The 21,920-nt window shown below is 43.6% G+C and overlaps 1 protein-coding gene across 11 annotated transcripts in view; it reads right to left on the bottom strand.

Moving 5' to 3' along the window:
- LOC119972367 (microtubule-associated protein 4-like) overlaps window positions 1-21,920 on the bottom strand; it is a 516,984-nt gene that overhangs the window by 193,947 nt on the left and 301,117 nt on the right. For all 11 annotated transcript variants that reach the window (XM_038808936.1, XM_038808935.1, XM_038808937.1 and 8 more), the window contains 2 exons: window positions 10,192-10,308; window positions 1,920-2,051 (listed from right to left, as the gene is read on the bottom strand). In XM_038808936.1, coding sequence (XP_038664864.1) covers window positions 1,920-2,051; window positions 10,192-10,308 — 249 coding nt within the window. The remainder of the gene's footprint in view (window positions 1-1,919; window positions 2,052-10,191; window positions 10,309-21,920) is intronic.

Below are 21,920 nucleotides of genomic sequence, written 5' to 3'. Positions count from 1 at the left end.
CGAGACGCTCTCTCCCCCCCCCCCCCCAAACGCCGGGGACACTCTCTCTCTCTCTTCCCCCCCCCCAACGCCGAGACGCTCTCTCTCTCCCCCCCCCCCCAAAACGCCGGGACACTCTCTCTCTCTCCCCCCCCCCCCCCCCAAAAACGCCGGGACCCTCTCTCTCTCTCTCCCCCCCCCCCCCAAAACGCCGGGACACTCTCCCCCCCCCCCCCCAACGCTGAGACGCTCTCTCCCCCCCGCCCCCCAAAACGCCAGGACACTCTCCTCTCTCCCCCCTCCTCTCCCCCCCCCCCCCAAAACGCCGGGTCTCTCTCTCTCTCCACCACACAAACGCCGGGACGCGCCACTTCCGCAGCGGGTGAAACTGACGCGTATCGCGTCAGTCCACTGCTGGCCCTTTCGGGAACGGAGATTAACGGCTTAAAAGAAGGCCCTGACGCCGGAGTCATCTGCACCGCTTTTGCCCGCCGGAAATGGGCGTCACGTTGGTCCGCGGAGAATTTATCCCCAGGTCAGGCTGTCAGCAGCATTTAGAGCTTAACAGCACAGGAGAAACACAAGATCATTGGTTGGTGAGAAACTGCTGTTCGGGAGAGTAATCAAGTAGCTGAGAATAAGAAAAACGCATTTTAGTGCAAGCAATAGGGAAATAACTGCTTTTTGATTTCAGCTTGGACTGCAAGTACCTCTAAAAAAAAAACTGTTGTTGATAATAAATATTTTAGAACTTCGAAACTAAATTTCTTCACTTGACAGTTAAGGGGTTCTGCTCGTTTGCCTGACATAAATGGGAATAAAATGTTTCTAGTCTATATATTGTATTTAGTTATGTACTGTGATTTGCACATCCTAGGAATAATAAGGCAGTACTAAGCAGGGCATTTTAACTACCCAAATAGTAACTCGGATAGTTTTAGTGTGCAATGTAGGGAGGGAGCAAAATTCTTAAATTGCATCCAGGGGAACTTTCTTTTCAACTAGGGAGAGGGTAATTCTGGACCTAATATTTGGAAATTAATTCAGGCAGGTGAAGGCAGGTCAGTAGACGAGAATTTTGGACATTCTTCAGTTAGGTTGAGGAAAGTTATGGAAAAGGAAAAGGTTAAGGATGGTACGGCAATTCTAACTTTGGAAGACTAATTTATGAAGATAAAGCCCAATTTGGCCAAAGTGGACAGGAACAGCTACTTGCAAATACATTTGTATCAGGATAGTGGGATGGCTTCAAGAGGAGATAGCAAGAGTAGAGGGCAAATACGTTAGACCAGAGAACCCTGGATGTCAAGGGACATGAAGGTCAGGATTAGCAAAGATTGATGGCAGATACGAAGGGCTCAATACAGTAAATGGGTCGAATGGCCTCCTTCTGTGCTGTAAACATCTATGAATCTATTGCTTCTTTGGTTATCTATCCCATGCTTCTAGATAGAAAAGCAAAGATTTGATTTGTTTTTAAAAAAAATTTAGAGTACCCAATTAATTTTTCCAATTAAGGGCCAAATTAAGCGTGCCCAATCCACCTACCCTGCACATCCGTTGGGTTGTGGGGGTGAAACCTAAGCATACATTGGGAAAATGTGCAAAGTTTACACGGACAGTGACCCAGAGCCGGGATCGAGCCTGGGACCTCTGCACCGTGAAGCAGCAGTGCAAGCCACTGCATCACCGTGCTGCCCTAAGATTTGATTTGTGTCTGCTTCAATGGCCTTATATCTGCTTCACTGCATTCTTTAATAATTTGCTCCAACATGTTAGTTTTATTGTGCAATTCTCAGCAGTACATGATGTTATTCCTGAAACCTCAAATTAGAACCTACCAAACAATGCAGATTTTTGTATTTGGCAAACAATTTGCGGTTTGATGCTGGAAATTAAAAATTAAAATCAAGGCAATGCAAGATAGTTTTCACACATACCTGCAACTTTAGCTGAAGAGCTTAGATGTTGCAGTGTTGGACAAGATGCAGTTGAGCTCTTCATTTCACATACAGGAGGTAGCATAGATTTAAAGTTCAGCAGATCTTCAGCATCAGGTCCTTCTAAAGTGCCTGCAGGAAACAGCAAGTGACAAGCTTCAACATTGCTCAGTTGGTATCCCCCTCCACTCAGAGGCAGGTGGTTATGATTTAACCTCAATCTAGATCATCAATTCAGTGCAGCACTGGGTATATGTGGTCCTTGGACGAAATGTTGCCCTTCCACCTGTTCCAATGGTTTGCGTAGATGTGAAAGAGCCCTTAGTTTCAACTTGAGTTTCTAAGATCCTGTCACACATCCATTCCACATAAAAATCAGACGAACGTGGTCAATCATCTGCCTCTATTGGTCATATGTTTCTGTATACAGTATATAACCAACAATGGCAAAGCCATTTTGGGACATTTGAGATTATTTAAATGAAATTTCTTTTTAAACAAAGCCTCGAGCATGATGTCAGGGTTTCCATCTATTTTTTTTTTAAAAGATGGAAAATGTACAGGTGTGGTGACAAGTTTGATCCTACATCCCAGTGTGATCAACCATGATCGGGAGAGTGAGCAAGAGAGTGATGGAATTTGCACTTAAAGCAGCTTTTATGATCTCAGGGCATCCTAAAGTGCTATATTTCCAATTAATGATATAATTATATGATATACAATCTTTGTCACTAAGGGCAGCACGGTGGTGCAGTGATTAGCACTGCTGCCTCACGGCACCAAGGTCCCAGGCTCAATCCCAGCACTGGGTCACTGTCCATGTGGAGTTTGCACATTCTCCCCGTGGTTATAATTTAACCTCAATCTAGATCATCAATTCAGTGCAGCACTGGGTATACGCGGTCCTTGGACGAAATGTTGCCCTTCCACCTGTTCCAATGGTTTCACCCCTACAAACCAAAGATGTGCAGAGTAGGTGCATTGGCCACGCTAAATTGCCCCTTGAATGGAAAAATGAATTGGGTACTCTAAATTTATTAAAGAGAGAAAAAAAAAATCTTTGTCACTATGATTGAGACCATCTGTTTAGCTGTATCTGTGACTTTGATCATGATTGTACAAGCCCTCTTCATCTTTCTTAAGCTGCCCAACGTTCAACAGTCAACCACCGCTTTTCCAAAGTAACCCAGCAGAATGGGCCTGCCTTACCTGATTCCACTATTACTTATCTAATTGTAACCAGGAGGATCTCCCACAATTTATTTTTTATTATTCGTTCTAAGCTGGGTGGCAGTGTGCGCTGTGAGGAGGATACAAAGAGGCTATAGGGTGACTTGGCCAGGCTGGCTGAATGGGCAAATACCTGGCAAATGGAATATAATGTGGGTAAATGTGAAGTTATTCACTTTCATGGCAAAAACAGGAAGGCAGATTATCTGAATGGCGGCAGTTTAGGAAAAGGGGAAGTGCAATGAGACCTGGGTGTCATGGTGGAACAGTCGCTGAAGGTTGGCAAGCAGGTACAGCAGGCGGTGAGGAAAGCTAATGACATGCTGGCCTTCATAGCCAGAGGATTTGAGTATAGGAATAGGGATGTCTTGCTGCAGTTATACAGGGCCGTGATGAGGCCACACCTTGAGTATTGTGTGCAGTTTTGGTCTCCTCATCTGAGGAAGGACATTCTTGTTATAATAATCGTTATTTTTGTCACAAGTAGGTTTACATCAACACTGCAATGAAGTTACTATGAAAGTCCCCTAGTCGCCACATTCTGGCGCCTGTTCGGGTACACTGAGGGAGAATTCAGAATGTCCAATTCACCTGGCAGCACACCCGAGGGTGTCCAGCAAAGATTCACCAGACTAATTCTCGGGATGGCAGGACTGACATATGAAAAAAGACTGGATCGACTGGGCTTGTACTCATTGGAGTTTAGAAGAATGAGAGAGGATCTCATAAAAACATAAAATCCTGAGGACAGTACGGTGGCGCAGTGGGTTTGCACTGCGGCCTCACGGCGCCGATGTCCCAGGTTCGATCCCGGCTCTGGGTCACTGTCTGTGTGGAGTTTGCACTTTCTCCCCGTATTTGCGTGGGTTTCACCCCACAACCCAAAAATGTGCAAGCTAGGTGGATTGGCCACGCTAAATTGCCCCTTAATTGGAAAAAAATGAATTGGGTACCCTAAATTTTTTTAAAAAGAAAAAAAACATAAAATCCTGATGGGACTGGACAGGCTAGATACGGGAAAAATATTCCCGATGTTGGGGACATCCAGAACTAGGGGTCACAGCCTAAGAATAAGGGGTAAGCCATTCAGGACTGAGATGAGGAAGAACTTCTTCTCTGAGAGTTGTGAACTTGTGGAATTCTCTACCACAGAAAGCTGTTGGGGCCAGCTTGTTGAATATTTTCAAGAGGGAGCCGGACGTGGCCCTTGCAGCTAAAGGGGTTAAGGGATATGGAGAAAAAGTGGGAGTGGGACATGAAGTTGCATGATCAGCCATGATCATATTGAATGGTGGTGCAGGCTCGAAGGGCTGAATGGACTACTTTTCCTATGTTTCTATGTTCTTGGGATGTGGGCGTCGCTGGCTGGGCCAGCGTTTGTTGCCCATCCTTAAATGCCCTTGAACTGAGTTTCAATGGGGGGGCAGTTCAACCACATTGTGGGTCTGGAGTCACATGTAGGCCAGGCCGGGTAAGGATGACCGATTTCCTTCCCTGAAGGACATTACTGAACCAGATGGGTTTTTACGACAATTAGACTTTTATTTCCAGCTTTCTATTGAATTCAAATTTCACCATCTGCCATGGTGGGATTTGAACCTGGGACCCCAGAGCATTACCTAGAACTCTGGATTATTAGTCACAATATCACTACGCCATCGCTTCTCTTCCTACCCTGCAATTTTTTTTAAAATTTAGAGTATCCAATTATTTTTTTCCCCAATTAAGGGGCAATTTAGCATGGCTAATCCACCTACACTGCACATCTTTGGGTTGTGGGATGAGACCCACGCAGACATGGGGAGAATGTGCAAGCTCCACAGGATAGAAGATTTATATACCAAGTTAGCAGGTGGTTTTAAAGACACCAAGTTGGAGTTAAGCAATGCGTACCAGCAGCTTAAGGTGGAAGATGAGTCAAGATAGTTTGTTACCATAAATACTCAAAGGCCTGTTCCAATATACACGATTGCGGGCGGGATTCTCCAATAATGGGGCTATGCCCCCATTCCAGCGTTAAAACATTCTCGCAGCTCCGGCTGCCAATACGGGGCCCTGCACTCGGGGGTCCGCGCACGTGCATGGCAGCGGCCTGCGTCGGCCGACCCGTGCGACATGGCGGTCCCACACCGCTGATCGGCGCCAAAAAGATAATATAAATCGCTGTTGTGTTTTAACGTGGTCTCATCGATCGTCTTGCAATATAACAGTGGTGGTGAGCTATCTTCTTGAAATGCTGCATTCCATTATACCAGATGGATATATCCACCCACAGTGCAGTTCGAGAGCGAATTCCAGGATTTGTCCCAATCACAGTGAAGAAAAGACAATATAGTTCAAAGTCAGGACGCTGCGTGGCTTGAAGGGGATATTACAGGAGGCGGTGTTCCCATGCATCTGCTGCCCTTATCCTTCTAGGTGATAGAGGTCATGGATTTGGAAGGTGGTGTCGTTGGTGTTTTTAAAAATTCCTACAATGCATCTTGCAATGGTACACACTGTTGCCACTGTGCATCAGTAGTGGAGGGAGTGGATGTTGGAGCTGGTGGCTGGGGTGCCAATCAAGTGGGCTACTTTGTCCTGCATGGTGTAGCCATGCTGGCCACGCAAAATGGACACTGAGCCAAAGTAAAATGGAAGACAGAAGGAAAAGCCTGTTTAGTGAGAACAGACAGTCTGCTCTCAACTAATTAGCATTTTGCAAGCAGCAAACCAGTTTCTGGCCAGGTGCAAGATCTCCAAGCCAAAGGTGTTAATGGCAAAGCGCTTAGCATTCTGATGAGGCAGCCCAGATCCAGGCACAAACAATGGCAACATTTCCATCTCAATGTAACACTTAATTGGTTGCGCAGACAGGATGGCACCAGAGTAAAGAATATCGGAACCACCCCCCAACATCGAGGAAAGCCCCCGCATTGGAGGATTTCGAAGGTAACCGTTTGGAAACGCTCCAATCGGTACCGAAAGGTAGAGCCCGCCTAGAAGGGGGCAAGGACATTAGAGAGGGGTATAAAGGCAAATTCCCCACAGAGCCCGGTCTGTTAAACCCGTGCTCCGGCCCTGATAGACATCTTGCATCCTGACTCCAGCCGTTGAGCACCAGCCGCCGAAACCGTAAGTTCAACGCTCGCTACGCGATCCAAGCCCACTAGACCCCCAGTACCAGAACGCTTGCTGAAGGCTGCAGTACAAGACCAGGACGAAGGCCTCGTTCTCTGACCTTGCCTGTTCCTGTTAGATAAGTATTCTGTTCACTTAAGTTTAGTTATAGCTTAGTCTCTTAGTGTGTGCATGAGTATTTATTATAACTGTATAATAAATATTGATCGTTTGAACCTTACTAATCGGTGTATCGTCTTTATTACTTTGAACTTGACCTTGGAATACTTGTGACGTTGTTTATACGGCAACTGGCGACTCCAGAGCTGAATAAATACATAGAACAGAGCCTAGTAGTGTTAAGCACACGTCGAATACGGAGGCGTGTTAATACACTCCAATAAACGCGTTTTACGCCCATAGTAAAACGTGCAACAATGGTGTCATGCTTCTTGAGTTTTGTTGCAGCTGTGCTCATCCAGGCAAGTGGAGATTATTCCATCATACTGAAGACTTGTGCCTTATAGATGGTGTAGAGGCTTTGGGGAGTCAGGAAGCGAGATAGTCTCCACAACATTCCTGCTTTTATAGGCATAACATTAATATATGATTTCTGTTTTTGATGGATCAAAGACATGTTGGTGAAAGTGCCACAGCAGTTGAATTTGTTTTCTGTCCAGAACCATGATTCTAACCCATACAAAGGTGACGACAACTGCTCTGTATACTTGAATTTTGGTAGAAATGCAAGTGAATAGTTTCTCCAAACACAATTCGAAGGGGGGAACCAATGAGCTATTGACTTGGACAGTCGTCGGTGTTGTTAACAGTTGCGTCAGTTTAAATAATACAGCTTGATAGGTAAATTGTATGACTGCATTGAGGTTGCTGGTTTCAATGCTGATCTACAATGAATTGTAATTTTCTCAGGAGCGATGTTTTCAGGCTATTATTAAGACCAAAGGCATTTGCTGCGTCAGAGGAACAGTTTACAATAAGCTTGCTCCTCCACGTGTGTCAGAAGGATGCAATTACTATACTAAAGCAAATAATTGCCTCATCTGCTTACATAATGGCCATAATAAATTATAGTACCATAGATGGCATTATATGAGTCGAGACAGTGTATAGATTAGTCTATACACTGTCTTGACTCATATAATGGTACATGTTTTACACACCTTAAAAGTAGGCTCATGAAATAAAGCAGGCAATGCCTTTGGCCAAGATGATTTTCAGAAGTTTAAGACACACGCACAAACAATGAACAGAAATGGGTCCTTTGGCAAAAGGAATTAAGTACGAAGTTGGTTTCAAGCTAAAAGTTGTAACGTTTGCTAATTCGTGAAATAACAGTACTGAAGCGAGGGAATCCTGTTAGTGAAAAGCTGGTGTGAGAATGGAAGGAGGAATCTGCCCTGAAGAAGGTGCCCAAGGCCAAATGTGCCATGAGAACAGGATCCAGCCACTGCCTGATCTTGAGAAGCATGTATCGGAATGGGTCCTCGAGAATAGTCAGAATGGTTATATTATCATCAGAATGGAAATATGCATGCTGTTTTGTGTGGTATTGTCATCAAATCGTGGGATGCTGTAAATGCACCAACTGTCATGAGAGTTTTCAGAAAATGCAGAATATCCAATTCAATGGATGAAGAGAAAGAGTATTTGTTCCAGAGGGATGATTCTGAAACCAGAAGCTCCCAAATCTGATTCAGAGTGGGATCCTTACGATGAAGCTGTAGCCAAATTGACTCAGAATAATTTTGATAACTGTGTTCGATGTCAAAGACAATGAAGTTGATAATTTTAAATTGTTCTTAAAATATTTTGACTGTTGTTAAATATACATTTATCTAATTCATTTATAAAATAAAATGTCACATTGTTTAATTTGAACTATATGTGTTTTTATCCCCCCTCATTTCAAAACGGCGACCACCTATACCAACACGAGCCGTTCTTATTTTATACTGTGTATACACTGATGCCCGTTTTTGGAAAGATTTTTGAAGACTTTAAAGATCGACTTCCGCCATTGTCTACAGTAAACATAGTAGGCAAAGTGCTCAGAGACATTCGAATAAAAGGCATGTATGTATACATGAAATAGCATTAGCATGCAATTTGTGCAATAAAGGAGTTCAGACAATGGCATTTGGTCGGGCTCCCACTTCCCTCTTCATAAACTTAACCACTGTTGCCCATATCCTAACTCGCATCACTTCCCATTCACCTTTCCCTGCACTTACTGGCTGTCAGTCTGATAATGCCTCAATTTCAAAATTTGTACCTTGTACCAGTCAAGACCCCAACATTTGTTTGAGTACTGGACAAGAACCCCAAACAACGTTTTTGAATTTGCAAAACTGTGAGGAAAGGATACTTCACCCAAGGATGATGACTCTGACCAATAGGTATCTTATATGTTAAAACAAACTTTAATTTAAACACAGAATTAACCACACTAACATAGAAAGAAAATACTGTTATTTAAACAGTTTTTAAATAAAAGTAAAAAAGTGAACTTACTCTCTATACCTGCGACTAACTCCAATTGAGTAACCCAATACTGGAATTCCTTGCCCAGTGAAGCAGTTGAGGCTCCTTCATTACATGTTTTTAAGGTAAAGATAGATAGTTTTTTGAAGAATAAAGGGATTAAGGGTTATGGTGTTCGGGCCGGAAAGTGGAGCTGAGTCCACAAAAGATCAGCCATGATCTAATTGAATGGCGGAGCAGGCTCGAGGGGCCAGATGGCCTACTCCTGCTCATAGTTCTTATGTTCTTATGTTCTTATAATACAGTTCAAATGTCACTTACAAATAAAGTTAACAAAACGATTACTTGCTTAGCTACACAGCGACTTTTTAGAGACCCTCTTTTCAGGAGCAGAACCAGTACACCTCTGCTCAACCTAGCAACATTTTGCAAAACTGCTGTTCATCTTAAAATATGTCTGTATTGTCAGACTCAAATCCTATTGCAAACTGCAAAACTACACATACCTCCTCCCATTAATTACATCATCTGGCCACTACGATGTTACATGACCAGCTAGGACTAAATACACCTCCTCAAATTAGCTACTCTCCATGGAATCTCCAGCAATAACAATGTTCCATTAGCCCTCTATAGGTAAACAAGTATATGGTTAGAATCAATCATGACCTCACCTTTTACGACTTCTTTGTTGCAGCTTTAGCAGACACATAGTCTGGATACCTTAACCTAGGTTATTTAATAATATTACTGCAACAAATTTATACCTTAACCAGGCTTTTAAAAACCTTATTGCAACAGATATAGAAGGCAATAGATATACCAATTTCTTACATTCACCAACCTGCCATGGTTTCATCAACTCCTGCAGCCACAACCCTCCAAGATACTGTGCTATTCTAATTCTGCGCTCTTGTGCAACCTCCCGATTTTTAATCACTTTACCATAGATGGTTATGCCTTCAGCTGCCAAGGTTTACTCTGGAATTCCCTCCCTAAACATCTGCATTTTCCTCCCTCGCTTTCCTCTTTTAAAACAATCCTTAAAAACCTTTGATCAGCTTTTGGCCATCCTACATATCTTATGTGGTTTATTGTCAGATTTTATTTGGTAAATGCTCCTGTATAGTACTTTAAATACAATTGTAAAAAAATATATATAAACAATACGGAGTGCTAAACGTTTCTCCCCTCCATCTCCCAAACACACCAAATAAACCAACCTATTCCAGAGCTTGGGGTGAGGATACAGGGAAAGAGAAACAATAGCTCCATACTTACAGTTCATTCTGAACTCATTCCCAATTTCCTGTCAATCCCCAATTGAGGAATATAAGGATTTGAGACCTCAAAAGAGAAATGGTCAAATAACACTACAATTTTCTCCTTTCCTTTAAAAAATTGAGTTTGCACTCAAAGTTTGAAAATTTAGTATCCTTACCAAGGAGGCTGAAGGGAGGCTCTGTGCTCATCTGTGCTGAAGGCATCATTGTATCTTCTATGTAATGATTACCGCCAAAAGACAGCAGCTCCACCCCCAATGGTGTTTTGTGTATTTCTGTAAATAAAGCACATAAGAGCTCAAGATTTACCCACCCTGTCCCGCTATGTAAAGTATTGTTGATAAAACAGTCATATCTTATTATAAACTTAAGTTTGCTTCCTATTTTTTCTTCAATCCTCTCCTTCAGATCCTGCTGGGGTGCAGTTATACAGCATTGATGGCCTAATCAGGTTTTGCAGGCTAAATTTCCAAAGTTGAATAGTTTATTGACTGACTAATAAGCTCATTTACAAAAAGTGAGGCACCAAAAAGGACACTTAGTGACCAAGTCAGCCTCGAGACAGAAGGATATCAAAATATTGGGTAGGAAGTGAGAAGTTGTTACAGTGGATCAAGAATTGGCCACTTTCCTTTACGCAGTAAATTGTTATCATTGGCTGAGGTCTGCTTGGAGACTATAGGATCCTTTCTCTTTCCAACTGATATTAATAACTTAGATGAAGGAATTTGAACAAGTTTGAAGAAAAATCATGCATCTGTGATGCGACAGATTTAGGATTGTGGAGGTAAACTATTCAAACAACTTTTTAATGGTCATCCATTGGTAGTACTCTTGCTCCTGAGTAAGCAGGTTGTGGGTTCAAGTTGCACTCCAGAAAGTGTGTACAATTTCTAGATGGGCACTCCAGTGCAGTATTATGGGAGTGCTGCATTGTCAGAGGTGCTGACTTTCAGATGAGACATTAAATCACACCCTTGTCTGCCCTCTCAGATGGATGTAGAGGATCCCATTTTGAAGAGCAGAGGAGTTATTTCCTATGTCCTGGCCAATATATAGCCCTCAAATATCACCATATTTCTGTTTGTGGGATCTTGCTGTGTGCAAATTGACTGCCATATTTCTGACATGACAAGAGTGATTACATTCAAAAATACTTCATTGTCTTCATTCAGGGGCCTGTTTAGCTCAGTTGGTTAGATAACTGGTTTTGTAATGCAGAACAAAGCCAGCAGCGCAGATTCAATTCCTGTACTGGCTGAGGTCATGAAAGCCCAACTTTCTCAACCTTCCACCTCGCCCGAGGTGTGGTAATCCTCAGGTTAAACCACCACCAGTCAGCTCTCCCTGCTCAAAGTGGAAAGCAGCCTATGGTCATCTGGCACTATGGTGACTTTACCTTGCCGTACACTTGTGTGTGAAAGTCATTCTTTCTTTTTGATATGTTTGGGCAATGGGCCCCAAGTCTGGCATTTAACTTAGCTTAGCGCACTATTATTCATGGGGGAAGGACCAATGCTGGGCACATTTGCACCTTATAACACAAATTAAAGTTGTAATGAAAGTAAAGGTTGATAGTTCACAATGCACAAGGTTCGCAATCAATGACAGAAACCATAGCTAAAGCAAAGAAAGTACAGGGCTGCATTCACTGGGTTATCCATGACAAAATACACCATTTTATCCTCAGACACGACCTTGATTAGATTTCAATTTGGTATACTGTGTTCAGTTATGGACCCTTTGTAACAGATTATATTGAATCGTTGATACAGATTGAGAGGGGGGGGGGGGGGGGGGGGGGGAGAAAGAGAAAGAGAGAGAGAGAGACTACTTGCCCAGCTCCATTTATATTCAAAACCACTTAGTGTCATTTAAATCTCATACTAGGTTTAATTTCACTCAAGTCCATTTTCAAGTGTTATTTTTAATCCTCTCCTCCATAGAATCATGGAATTTACAGTGCAGAAGAAGGACATTTGGCCCATTACGTCTGCACTGGCCCATGGAAAAAGCACCCCAGTTAATCCCATTCCTCCACCCTATCCCCGTAACTCCACCTAACCTTTTTTTGGACACTAAGGGCAATTTAGCATGGCCAGTCCACCTAACCTGCACATCTTTGGACTATGGGAGGAAACCGGAGCACCCAGAGGAAACCCACGCAGACACGAAGAGAACATGCAGACTCCGCACAGACAGTGACCCAAGCCGGGAATCGAACCTGGGACCCTGGAGCTGTGAAGCAACTATGCTAACCACTGTGCTACCACGCTGCCCCTAGCCACATCATGAGGGACATTGTTGGGAGTTGCCCCAGCTGTGCCTTTTCCCCTCCCAACACAACTGCAAATGGTCAGCGAGGGAGGGCAGCAGGGAAGAAGATGCAAAACAGACCAGCCCTTACCAAGCAGCTTGTTTTTCCCATCCAGCATTTCTGCATGTTCATAAGAGGATGGGGCAGGAACGAAAAAATTGATCAAGAGAAGGAAAAACAAAAGTTCTTGTGCTGCAGTTAAGTGATCCTACGGAGAATAAAGTCACAGCGCACAATCCTGCTATACAAGTGCATAATACAGGATGATGGCTAAATTACTTGCTTCACTGGCTGCCGTTACACCCAACTGGATTCAAAGGCTGTATCTGCACCTCCATTTTTAATCCCTTGGATGATATTTTACTGTTGCATTTGTTCTATTAGCTGGGTGTTGATTTTATCTTTCATTTTGAGAGATATATGCTGGTGTAAGGTGTTTAGATGAGAAAAATAGATTGCAGGCAGTTTTCGATGTGATTAAGAGGAAGAGCCTGCACGGATAAATGGTACACTTGAGTTAAGACTACATCAAGTATGCTTTGAGCTGCCAAGTAGAAGAACCAGAGGGTTCAGAATGCACAGATCATTGAAGATCCATGACCAGAGCTGTGCAGCTATTCCAAAAGGGAGACCAATGTTGAAGCCAGGTATTATCTTGGCAATTGCCAATCGAGTACCATCTTGAAAACAATATCACCAGAAGGACAGTAATGGTTCAAGGTGAAAGCCAAAACCAACATCTTTTTAGGGTAACTGTGGATGGGCAATACAGCTGTGCTAGCATCACCTACATCCAAGAACAGCAAAACTAGAAGTTGATGGATGTATAATATAGATTATATACATATTTGCTGTTAAAAGCTGATAATTTTTGTTATTTCAGTGGAGTAACTTGGGGACACATTTTACACTTTGGATACACTTCATAGAATCCCTACAGTGCAGAATGAGGTAATTTGGCCCATTGTATCTGCATCGACCCTTTGAAAGACCACGCCACCTCGGCCCAATCCCCTGCCCTATCCCAACAACCCCACCCAACCTTTGGACACCAAGACAAAATTTTGCATGGCCAACCTACCCAACCTGCACATTGTTGGATTGTGGGAGGTAACCATCAGTCCCCGAAGGAAACCCATGCAGACACAGGGAAAATGTGCAAACTCCACACAGCCAGACACCCGAGGTCGGAATCGAGCCCGGGTCCCTGGCATTGTGAGGTAGAAGTGCTAACCACTATGCCGACCTCTAGACTTACATCACTAGAACGGATAAGCAGAGAGTTGCAATGACTATTCCTCAAAGATTAGGAATCTGAAAAAAATTATTTACTAAAGAGTATTATATATAGTTTGCAAGAATATGGAGCACGGAAGGTTCAGCCATGAATGAGCAGTATGAAATGGCACACAATTGCCCAGAAAAGTAGGAACAATACAGATTTATAAAGAATGACAAGGAACACGGCCAAGGGATCAAATAGTCTACTCCTGTCCAATTACAAACTAATCAAAGTTACATTTACCAGCCCTCCACTATCCACATCATTAAAATAAAGTTTCAGCAAGCCTGAATCAATACATTACATATTCCATTTGAACTTGTAGCCATAAATGTGTCCCACATTAATTCCGATTTCTTATTAATTAACCATATCCTTACTCTACAGAGTATTTAAAACTTTTTCAGATCTGAAACACTTTGCATGCCCCCTTTAAGAAGTACTAACATTTGCAGGGTTGCAAGTAAGTTTCAGTGATAATCTGGTACCTCAAAATAAGTAGTGTTCCAGAATATTCTTTAAACGGCAGTACAGTAGAATGGAGTCTTCACAGTTCCGCTTCCTTCCCTCAACCGACCCCCATATATGTGCACCCGTCACCCCAACTTCATGACTGCACTATTCAAGTACGTAGGCACGGAACCGTCTGTCTATCTGGTACAGTGTTATGGATTGGGGGCGCGATTCTCCGCTCCCCAAGCCGGGTGGGAGAATCGCGGGAGGCCCCCCCGACTAATTTCACGAATCCCTGGCGCCCCCCGTGATTCTCCCACCCCCCGCTCGGAAGAATCACCGCTCGCCGTTCTTCACGGCGAGCGGCGATTCTCCAACCCGGATGGGCCGAGCGGCCTGCCGTTCCCGACCGTTTCACGACAGCGGCAACCACACCTGGTCACTACCGTTGTGAAATTGCCGTGAGACGTCCGTTTTGGGGCTTGTAGGGGGCCTAGTGGGGAATGAGCACCACGACTGTGCTCGGGAGGGGTCAGGCCCGCGATCGGTGCCCACCAATCGTCGGGCCGGCGTCTCAATCGGACGCACTATTTCCCCTCCACCGCCCCGCAAGATCAAGCCGCCACGTCTTGCGGGGCGGCTGAGGGGAAGACGACCACCGCGCATGCGCGGGTTCGAGCTGTCAGCCGTTGCGACGTCAGCCACGCATGCGCGGGTTGGAGCCGGCCAACCTGCGCACGCGCGGCTGACGTCACATAGGCGCCGCCGTCGCGTCACTCTCGGCGCGCCGCCCGGCGGCCAAGAGTTACGGAGCGCTGCTCCTAGCCCCGCCGGGAGGGGAGAATAGGGGGCGAGGAGCGGCATCCGAGGCCGTCGTGAAACTCGGCCGAGTTCACGACCGCCCTCCCGATTTTTCCCAAGAGCGGAGAATTCCGCCCGTGCTTTTTCTAGGAAGCCAATAGGGGACCTGGACTGGAGTAGAGTCAGCAAGATTTGTCTGCATTATTTGTCAGTTCAGCAAACAAGATTTCTAGTAGCTGTAACTATTTTAATTAATAACTAAGATAACAGTGATTATCCTTTGCCTGGCTACCCATTAGTTGTTGCACACACCTAGTCATTGCTGATCAGCGTTTAAGACAAGCACTGCACCTTCATGCACCAATGTACATCTTCCCAATACTCTTAACTCGTTACTTTACCTGTTCCCAATATTAGCGAGTGGCCTACAACCAACAGTACTCAGGTTTCTTTTATACAACTCAACTCAAATTACTCCCTCCAGATAGCCAGATATCGAGGAGTAAATTATAGGAACATAGGAATTAGGAGCAGAAGTCGGCAATTCAGCCCTTTGAGCCTGCTCCACCATTCAATCAGATCATGGCTGAACTCTTCCTGGACTCAAATGCACTTCCCTGCCTATTCCCTATATCATAGAATCATAGAATTTACAGTGCAGAAGGAGTCCATTCAGCCCATCGAGTTTGTATTGGCCCCTTGAAAGAGCACACCCCCAGGCCAACGCCTCCACCCTATCCCCGTAACCAAGTAACCCCATCTAATCTTTTTTTGGCCACTAAGGGCAAATTATCGTGGCCAATCCACCTAACCTACACATCTTTGGATTGTAGGAGGAAACCGGAGCACCCGGAGGAAACCCACGCAGACACGGGGAGAACGTGCAGACTCCACACAGTGACCCAAGCTGTGAATCGAACCTGGGACCCTGGAGCTGTGAAGCAACTGTGCTAACCACCATGCTACTGTGCTGCCCACAGTATTCCAGTTATCCTTTTAATGACTCCATTCAAGTGGACATGGTGTGAGTTTTAGCAACAATCTTAATGTTAGTTATTAATTCTGAAGTTGGCATCAATTACAGTCAAAGTAACACTGTGATCTGAATGACAGATCTGATCGATATAATTTGACTAGCTAACTTTAAGGACAAGCTACACTCTACTATTAGCAACTACTCGTCTATAAAGGCAATATTGGCCGAGCAAAGAAGGGCTTGTCCTGCAGGCTGTGCATGATGTTTTTTTTGTTTTTCTCATGTACCTGGAGTGTAAAATTGCTTGAACACAATTAAATGGAGGCAATAAGCTCCCTCCATTGGCACAGTGGGTAAATACACATTATCAAGTGACTAACCTGATCTAAGCTTTGAAGGAACTGCTTTAATTTTATTTGAATGGAAATTTGTCAACTGTTGAGCTAAATCATTACATATGTACACAAATCGTGAACTGGGCAGCATGGTAGCACAGTGGTTAGCACTGTTGCTTCATAGCACCAGGGTCCCAGGTTCAATTCCCGGCTTGGGTCACTTTCTGTCTGGAGTCTGCACATTCTCCCTGTGTCTGCGTGGGTTTCCTCCGGGTGCTCCAGTTTCTTCCCACAATTCCCAAAATGTAAATCTACTTGTGACAATAAAGATTATTATTATTAAAGTTTAAATTTGATAAAGACATCAGGCAAGATAATTGCTGCTAGCTTAATGCTCCAGGTTTGACAAGGTCTGTTGTATGGCTGTACACCCTCTCCATAAAAGATGCAGAACTCATTGGACATCCAACTAATGAGACACTAAAGTCAAACCCAAAAATTATAAGTCCATACTTGTACTTGTACTTTTTGGATTTAGGTTTGAATTTGGCTGATTTCCTTTCAATTTTCAGAGGGTTTGCTTCGGCCCCATCACATTTCAGAGGAATATTTGTTCTCTTCCCCCAATTTGTTTCCTCCTTTCAATTCACAAGGGCATTGTTTTCCTTCTATAGTTCAGAGACTAGTCCCTTTTCCCTCCCTCATAGAAATAGGGCAGAAACACAGTGACCCAAAGCCAAGCCAGTTTTAGAAGCCAAGACATTGGCTTTAAGGATACTGATGCATCAGAAAAGGGTGGGTCTGGACTGAAACTACAAGTAGCGCAGAGCTGAAGGCTTCCCAAACCAAAGCAGGCACACATTGTAATTCAAAGCAGCACAGACAATTTTGAGCTGGTCCCTCACAACCACATAACCCATGATGAAGAATGAGAGGTCATCTTATTGAAACACAAGATTCTGAGGGGGCATTGCAGGACAGAAGACGAGAGGATGCTTCCCCTTATGGGAGAACCTAGGATTGGGGGCACGGTTTCAAAATAAGCGGTCTCCTATTTAAGATTAAGATGAGGAGGAATTTCTTCTCACAGTGGGCTGTTATTGTTTGGAGTTTTCTTGCCCAGCAAGCTGTGCAGGCTGAGTTATTAAAGATATTCAAGGTTTAGTTACAAAGATTTTTGACTGACGAGTGAGTCGGGGGATATGGGGCACAGAGAGTTAAGGCCATATCAGATTAGCCATGATCTTACTGACTGGCAGAGCAGGCTCCAGGGGCCAAATAGCCTAGTCCTGCTCCTATTTCTTATGTTATGATCAGGGATGCAATTGTAAATGACTTTGACCATGTTCCTGGACTAATTAGATATCTGCAAACTAGCTGGATTGAAAATAGCGACAACTTATATCCACTCCCATTTATATTGTTATGGGCCAGGGATTAGAAAACTTCAAAGTATATCATGGAGTTCACCTGACTCACAACTTTTAATAGATTTTGGTTATGGGGAGCACAAGGGTCTACTCTCCGGGTGTTATGCAAGAGACCTTAAGTATTTTTTTAACAAAACAATGTTCATTCTATGAACCCAGCTAACATTTTATAAACACACAGTAAACATCTTAACAACTACCAACACACGTAACCCCACGGATACAATACTTTATAGGTAACCCATAATACCTTTCCTAGCAACATCCATAAGTTAACCCGTTTTTACAAAGACAGCAGGTTTAAATTCTCTACAGAAACAGGTATTACTTTGAAATCAAGTGAGCTGAAGACATTCTTTAGCTTGTAGAGAGAGAGACATTAGAACATCTTGCTTTGAATGCAGCTCGCCAACACTGAAAATGAAACCAAAAACAGTGCCCCAAAGCAGCTTTTCAGCTCAAAACGAAAGCAAAAGACAGAAAGACAGCCCAGTTCCACCCACACACTGACATCACCGCAGCTTTTTGATAAATACCCATTTCTTAAAGGTACACCCACAAGACAATATACTCCTTTATATCCACTCCCATTTATATACAGTAATACTCCAGTGCAGGGGATCCCAACCTTTTCCTTTATGCGGACCGTAGCTAGTCATCAAAAGTTTTTGCGGACCTCAACATACGCATGTTGTTTTAAACATTATTTGTTACATAGCCTACAACTGATAGGAGTCAAACTTGTAAATCAACAGTTATTAAAAATGCAGCTATTTCTAATAGTTTATGTTGCACAGTCACAAATACATTGCAGACTATATTACGCAAGGATGTTTGCAAATAATAATGTAACATGAATTCTGATATATGCGAGGTACAAGTAATTGTATTTACTCCCCCACCACCACTACACCCAACCACACACGGACCACATGCAGTACTCTTGGGAACCACTGCTCCAGTCATCCTCAGAAGCTGTTGTACCCGAGTGTTTTGGGGTCGTAATTCACCCTGGCCAGCTGTATTGTAATTCAGCACTGTTCCTTTCCTGTATAACTTTAACAGAGAAAAAATAATTTATATAGCAACTTCATAACCACGGGTGTCCCAAAGCAATTTATGACCAATGAAGCGCTTTACTGCCAATGAAGCACCATCTGTCCTACAAGATCTACCTGCCCCATCTTCCCAGTGGGCATACAAGTATAATATGATGTTCTATCACACACTGGTGCAGCAAGTGGGCCTCAAGCACGGCTTTAAGCAGAAAGTTGGCAAGTATTCCTTCTTTGTGTGTCATTGGGGCAGCACGGTAGCATTGTGGATAGCACAATCGCTTCACAGCTCCAGGGTCCCAGGTTCGATTCCGGCTTGGGTCACTGTCTGTGCGGAGTCTGCACATCCTCCCCGTGTGCGTGGGTTTCCTCCGGGTGCTCCGGTTTCCTCCCACAGTCCAAAGATGTGCAGGTTAGGTGGATTGGCCATGCTAAATTGCCCTTAGTGTCCAAAATTGCCCTTAGTGTTGGGTGGGGTTACTGGGTTATGGGGATAGGGTGGAGATGTTGACTTTGGGTAGGATGCTCTTTCCAAGAGCTGGTGCACTCGATGGGCCGAATGGCCTCCTTCTGCACTGTAAATTCTATGTAAAAAAAAATATCAAAAAATGTGTCAGGGAGAAGTGCTTTACATAAGCAACCTACACACATCCACTCTGTTCCACATATCAGCAAGGTTATTAGAGTCTATGCACAAATCCAAGGGACAGCCCTACATACTAGTTACATGCAGATGATTACATTAGTTCAGCTGTTGCATAAACTTCAGAACCACTTTCAGCTTTTCCCACAGCTCAATTTGATAACACTTTTTTTTGGTTCTTTCAGTTATTACAAAAGTTAAAAAAAAGTTCCAGCTGGATGCAATGGTTAAGTTTACACAATGAAATTTTTGGTATCTGAATTTGCCATCAACAGCCAAGAATTTGCTATTGTGAGGCATGAATAAAGCTCAATCATGCATATAAACTCTGTCTATGCATACGTACAAAGGGTATAAACCATAGGGTTTTGTGCCAACTGAAAGGGGCAATACGTTTTTAGCTGCAACCGTACAGGTAGACTTCTCAATAGATGCAAAGGAGTAGGTAGCATCACAATCAAACTCACACACTATTCAGCAAGAATCACTCAATGACGATCGCCAACATCTGAGTTTCTCTTCTATAAGAAATTCAAACTGTGAAATTTGTCAATTAGAATCAAAAATGCTACTTCCAACATGCTTAATTTTCAAAGTCCTCCTAAAGTTCATCTTCCTAAGCACAGCTTCCTTTTCTCTGCCTCTACATGGCTGGTTTATAGTGTTGGCCTACAGCAATCAGCGCAGGAGCTACAATAAAATACTTCAAATTGGCATAAACAAAAACAGAAAATACTGGACAATCTCAGCAGGTCTGACAGCCTCTGTGGAGAGGAAAGGGATCAACGTTGTATTCAATTGGCATAATTTAGGTTAGCATATTTTGATCAGACAATTATCAAAAAAGAACTACTCAAAATAATTTTAAGTTAATTAGGGAAAATGCAATTTTTTTTTTAAAACTACAGCAGATTGCTGTAATCTTGCATACATTGCCTTCAAAGATGCTGAAAGCAGATGAAATCAGAACTTTCAAAAACAATTGGATATTGTATACTTGAAAAGGAGAAATTTGCTGGATATGGGGAAAGAGGAGGGGAGTGGAATTAATTGTAAATTCAGTGGACCAGAGGGATCTTGGGGTGCACGTCCAAAGATCCCTTGAGGCAGAGGACAGGTATACAAAGTGATTAAGTGGGCAGCACGGCGGCGTAGTGGTTAGCATTGCTGCCTCATGGCACCGAGGTCCCAGGTTCGATCCCGACTCTGGGTCACTGTCCGTGTGGAGTTTGCACATTCTCCCCGTGTTTGCATGGGTTTCGCCCTCACAACCCAAAGATGTGCAGGTGAGGTACATTGGCCATGCTAAATTGCCCCTTAATTGGAAAAAATGAACTGGGTACTCTAAATTTATACAAAAAAAGGTAAGGTGATTAAAAAGGCCTATGAAATATTTGCGTTTATTAGCTGATGCATAGAATATAAAAACAGAAGGTTATAATAATAATAATAATCTTTTGTTGGGAAGTATGTTTCCCGGGGCATTTATTCGCTGTAATCTGTTTTGATACTTGTTTGTAATAAAATACGTTTAAAAAAATAATCATCTTTATTAGTGTGACAAACAGGCTTACATTACACTGCAATGAAGTTACTGTGAAAATCCTTGATGATGAAGCTGTATAAAATGCTTGTTAGGCCATAGCTAGAGTAATGTGTGCTTCTGGTCACCACACTGCAGGAAGGATGTGATTGTACTAGATAGGTGCAAGAGGAGATTCACCAGGATGTTGCCTGGGCTGGAGCATTTTAGCTGTAAAGGGAGACTAGTTAGGCTGGGGTTGTTTTCCTCAGAGTACAGAAGGTGTGGGGGTGGGGGTGGGGGGAGAGAGAGAGAGAGAGAGAGAGAGAGAGAGAGAGAGAGACGGGACACCTGACTGAGATGCACAAAATTAAGAGGGGCACAGATAGGGTAGATAGGGAAAAGAAATTCCCCTTAGTAGAGAGTTCAAGGATTTGAGGAAAAGCTTTTTCACCCAGAGGGTGGTGGGAATTTGGATCCCGCTGCCTGAAAGGGTGGTAGAGGTGGGAGCATTTAAGAAGCATTTAGATGAGCACTTGAAACACCATAGCACACACGGCTACAGACCAAATCCAGGAAAATTGGATTAGAATAGAAAGGTGCTTGATGGCCGGTGCAGACACGTATAATCATAGAATCCCTACAGTGCAGAAGAAGACCATTTGACCCATTGAGTCTGCATCGGCCTCATCCCCGACGAAGTTGCAGGCTTCGAACTCGCTCATCCTGAAGAGAGAGAAGGATCCACTTCAATGTGGGTCCTACAGGCCGATATCGCTCCTGAACGTGGATGCCAAACCGCTGGCTAAAGTTTTGGCTACTAGAATAGAGGACTGTGTCCTGGGAGTGATTGATGAGGATCAGGTAGGTTTTGTCAAGGGCAGGCAATTGAACACAAATATGAGGAGGCTCCTAAACATTATCATGATGCCCTCAGAAGGAGGGGACACAGAAATAGTGGTTGCAATGGATGCGGAGAAATCCTTTGACCGGGTGGAATGGGAGTACCTGTGGGAAGCGTTAGGTAGGTTTGGATTCGGTGAGGGATTCATAGGGTGGGTCAAGCTACTGTA

This window comes from Scyliorhinus canicula, chromosome 10 (assembly GCF_902713615.1).
Source record: "Scyliorhinus canicula chromosome 10, sScyCan1.1, whole genome shotgun sequence".
NCBI classification, from domain to species: Eukaryota; Metazoa; Chordata; class Chondrichthyes; order Carcharhiniformes; family Scyliorhinidae; genus Scyliorhinus; species Scyliorhinus canicula.
This window is presented reverse-complemented; position numbering and strand designations above follow the sequence as displayed.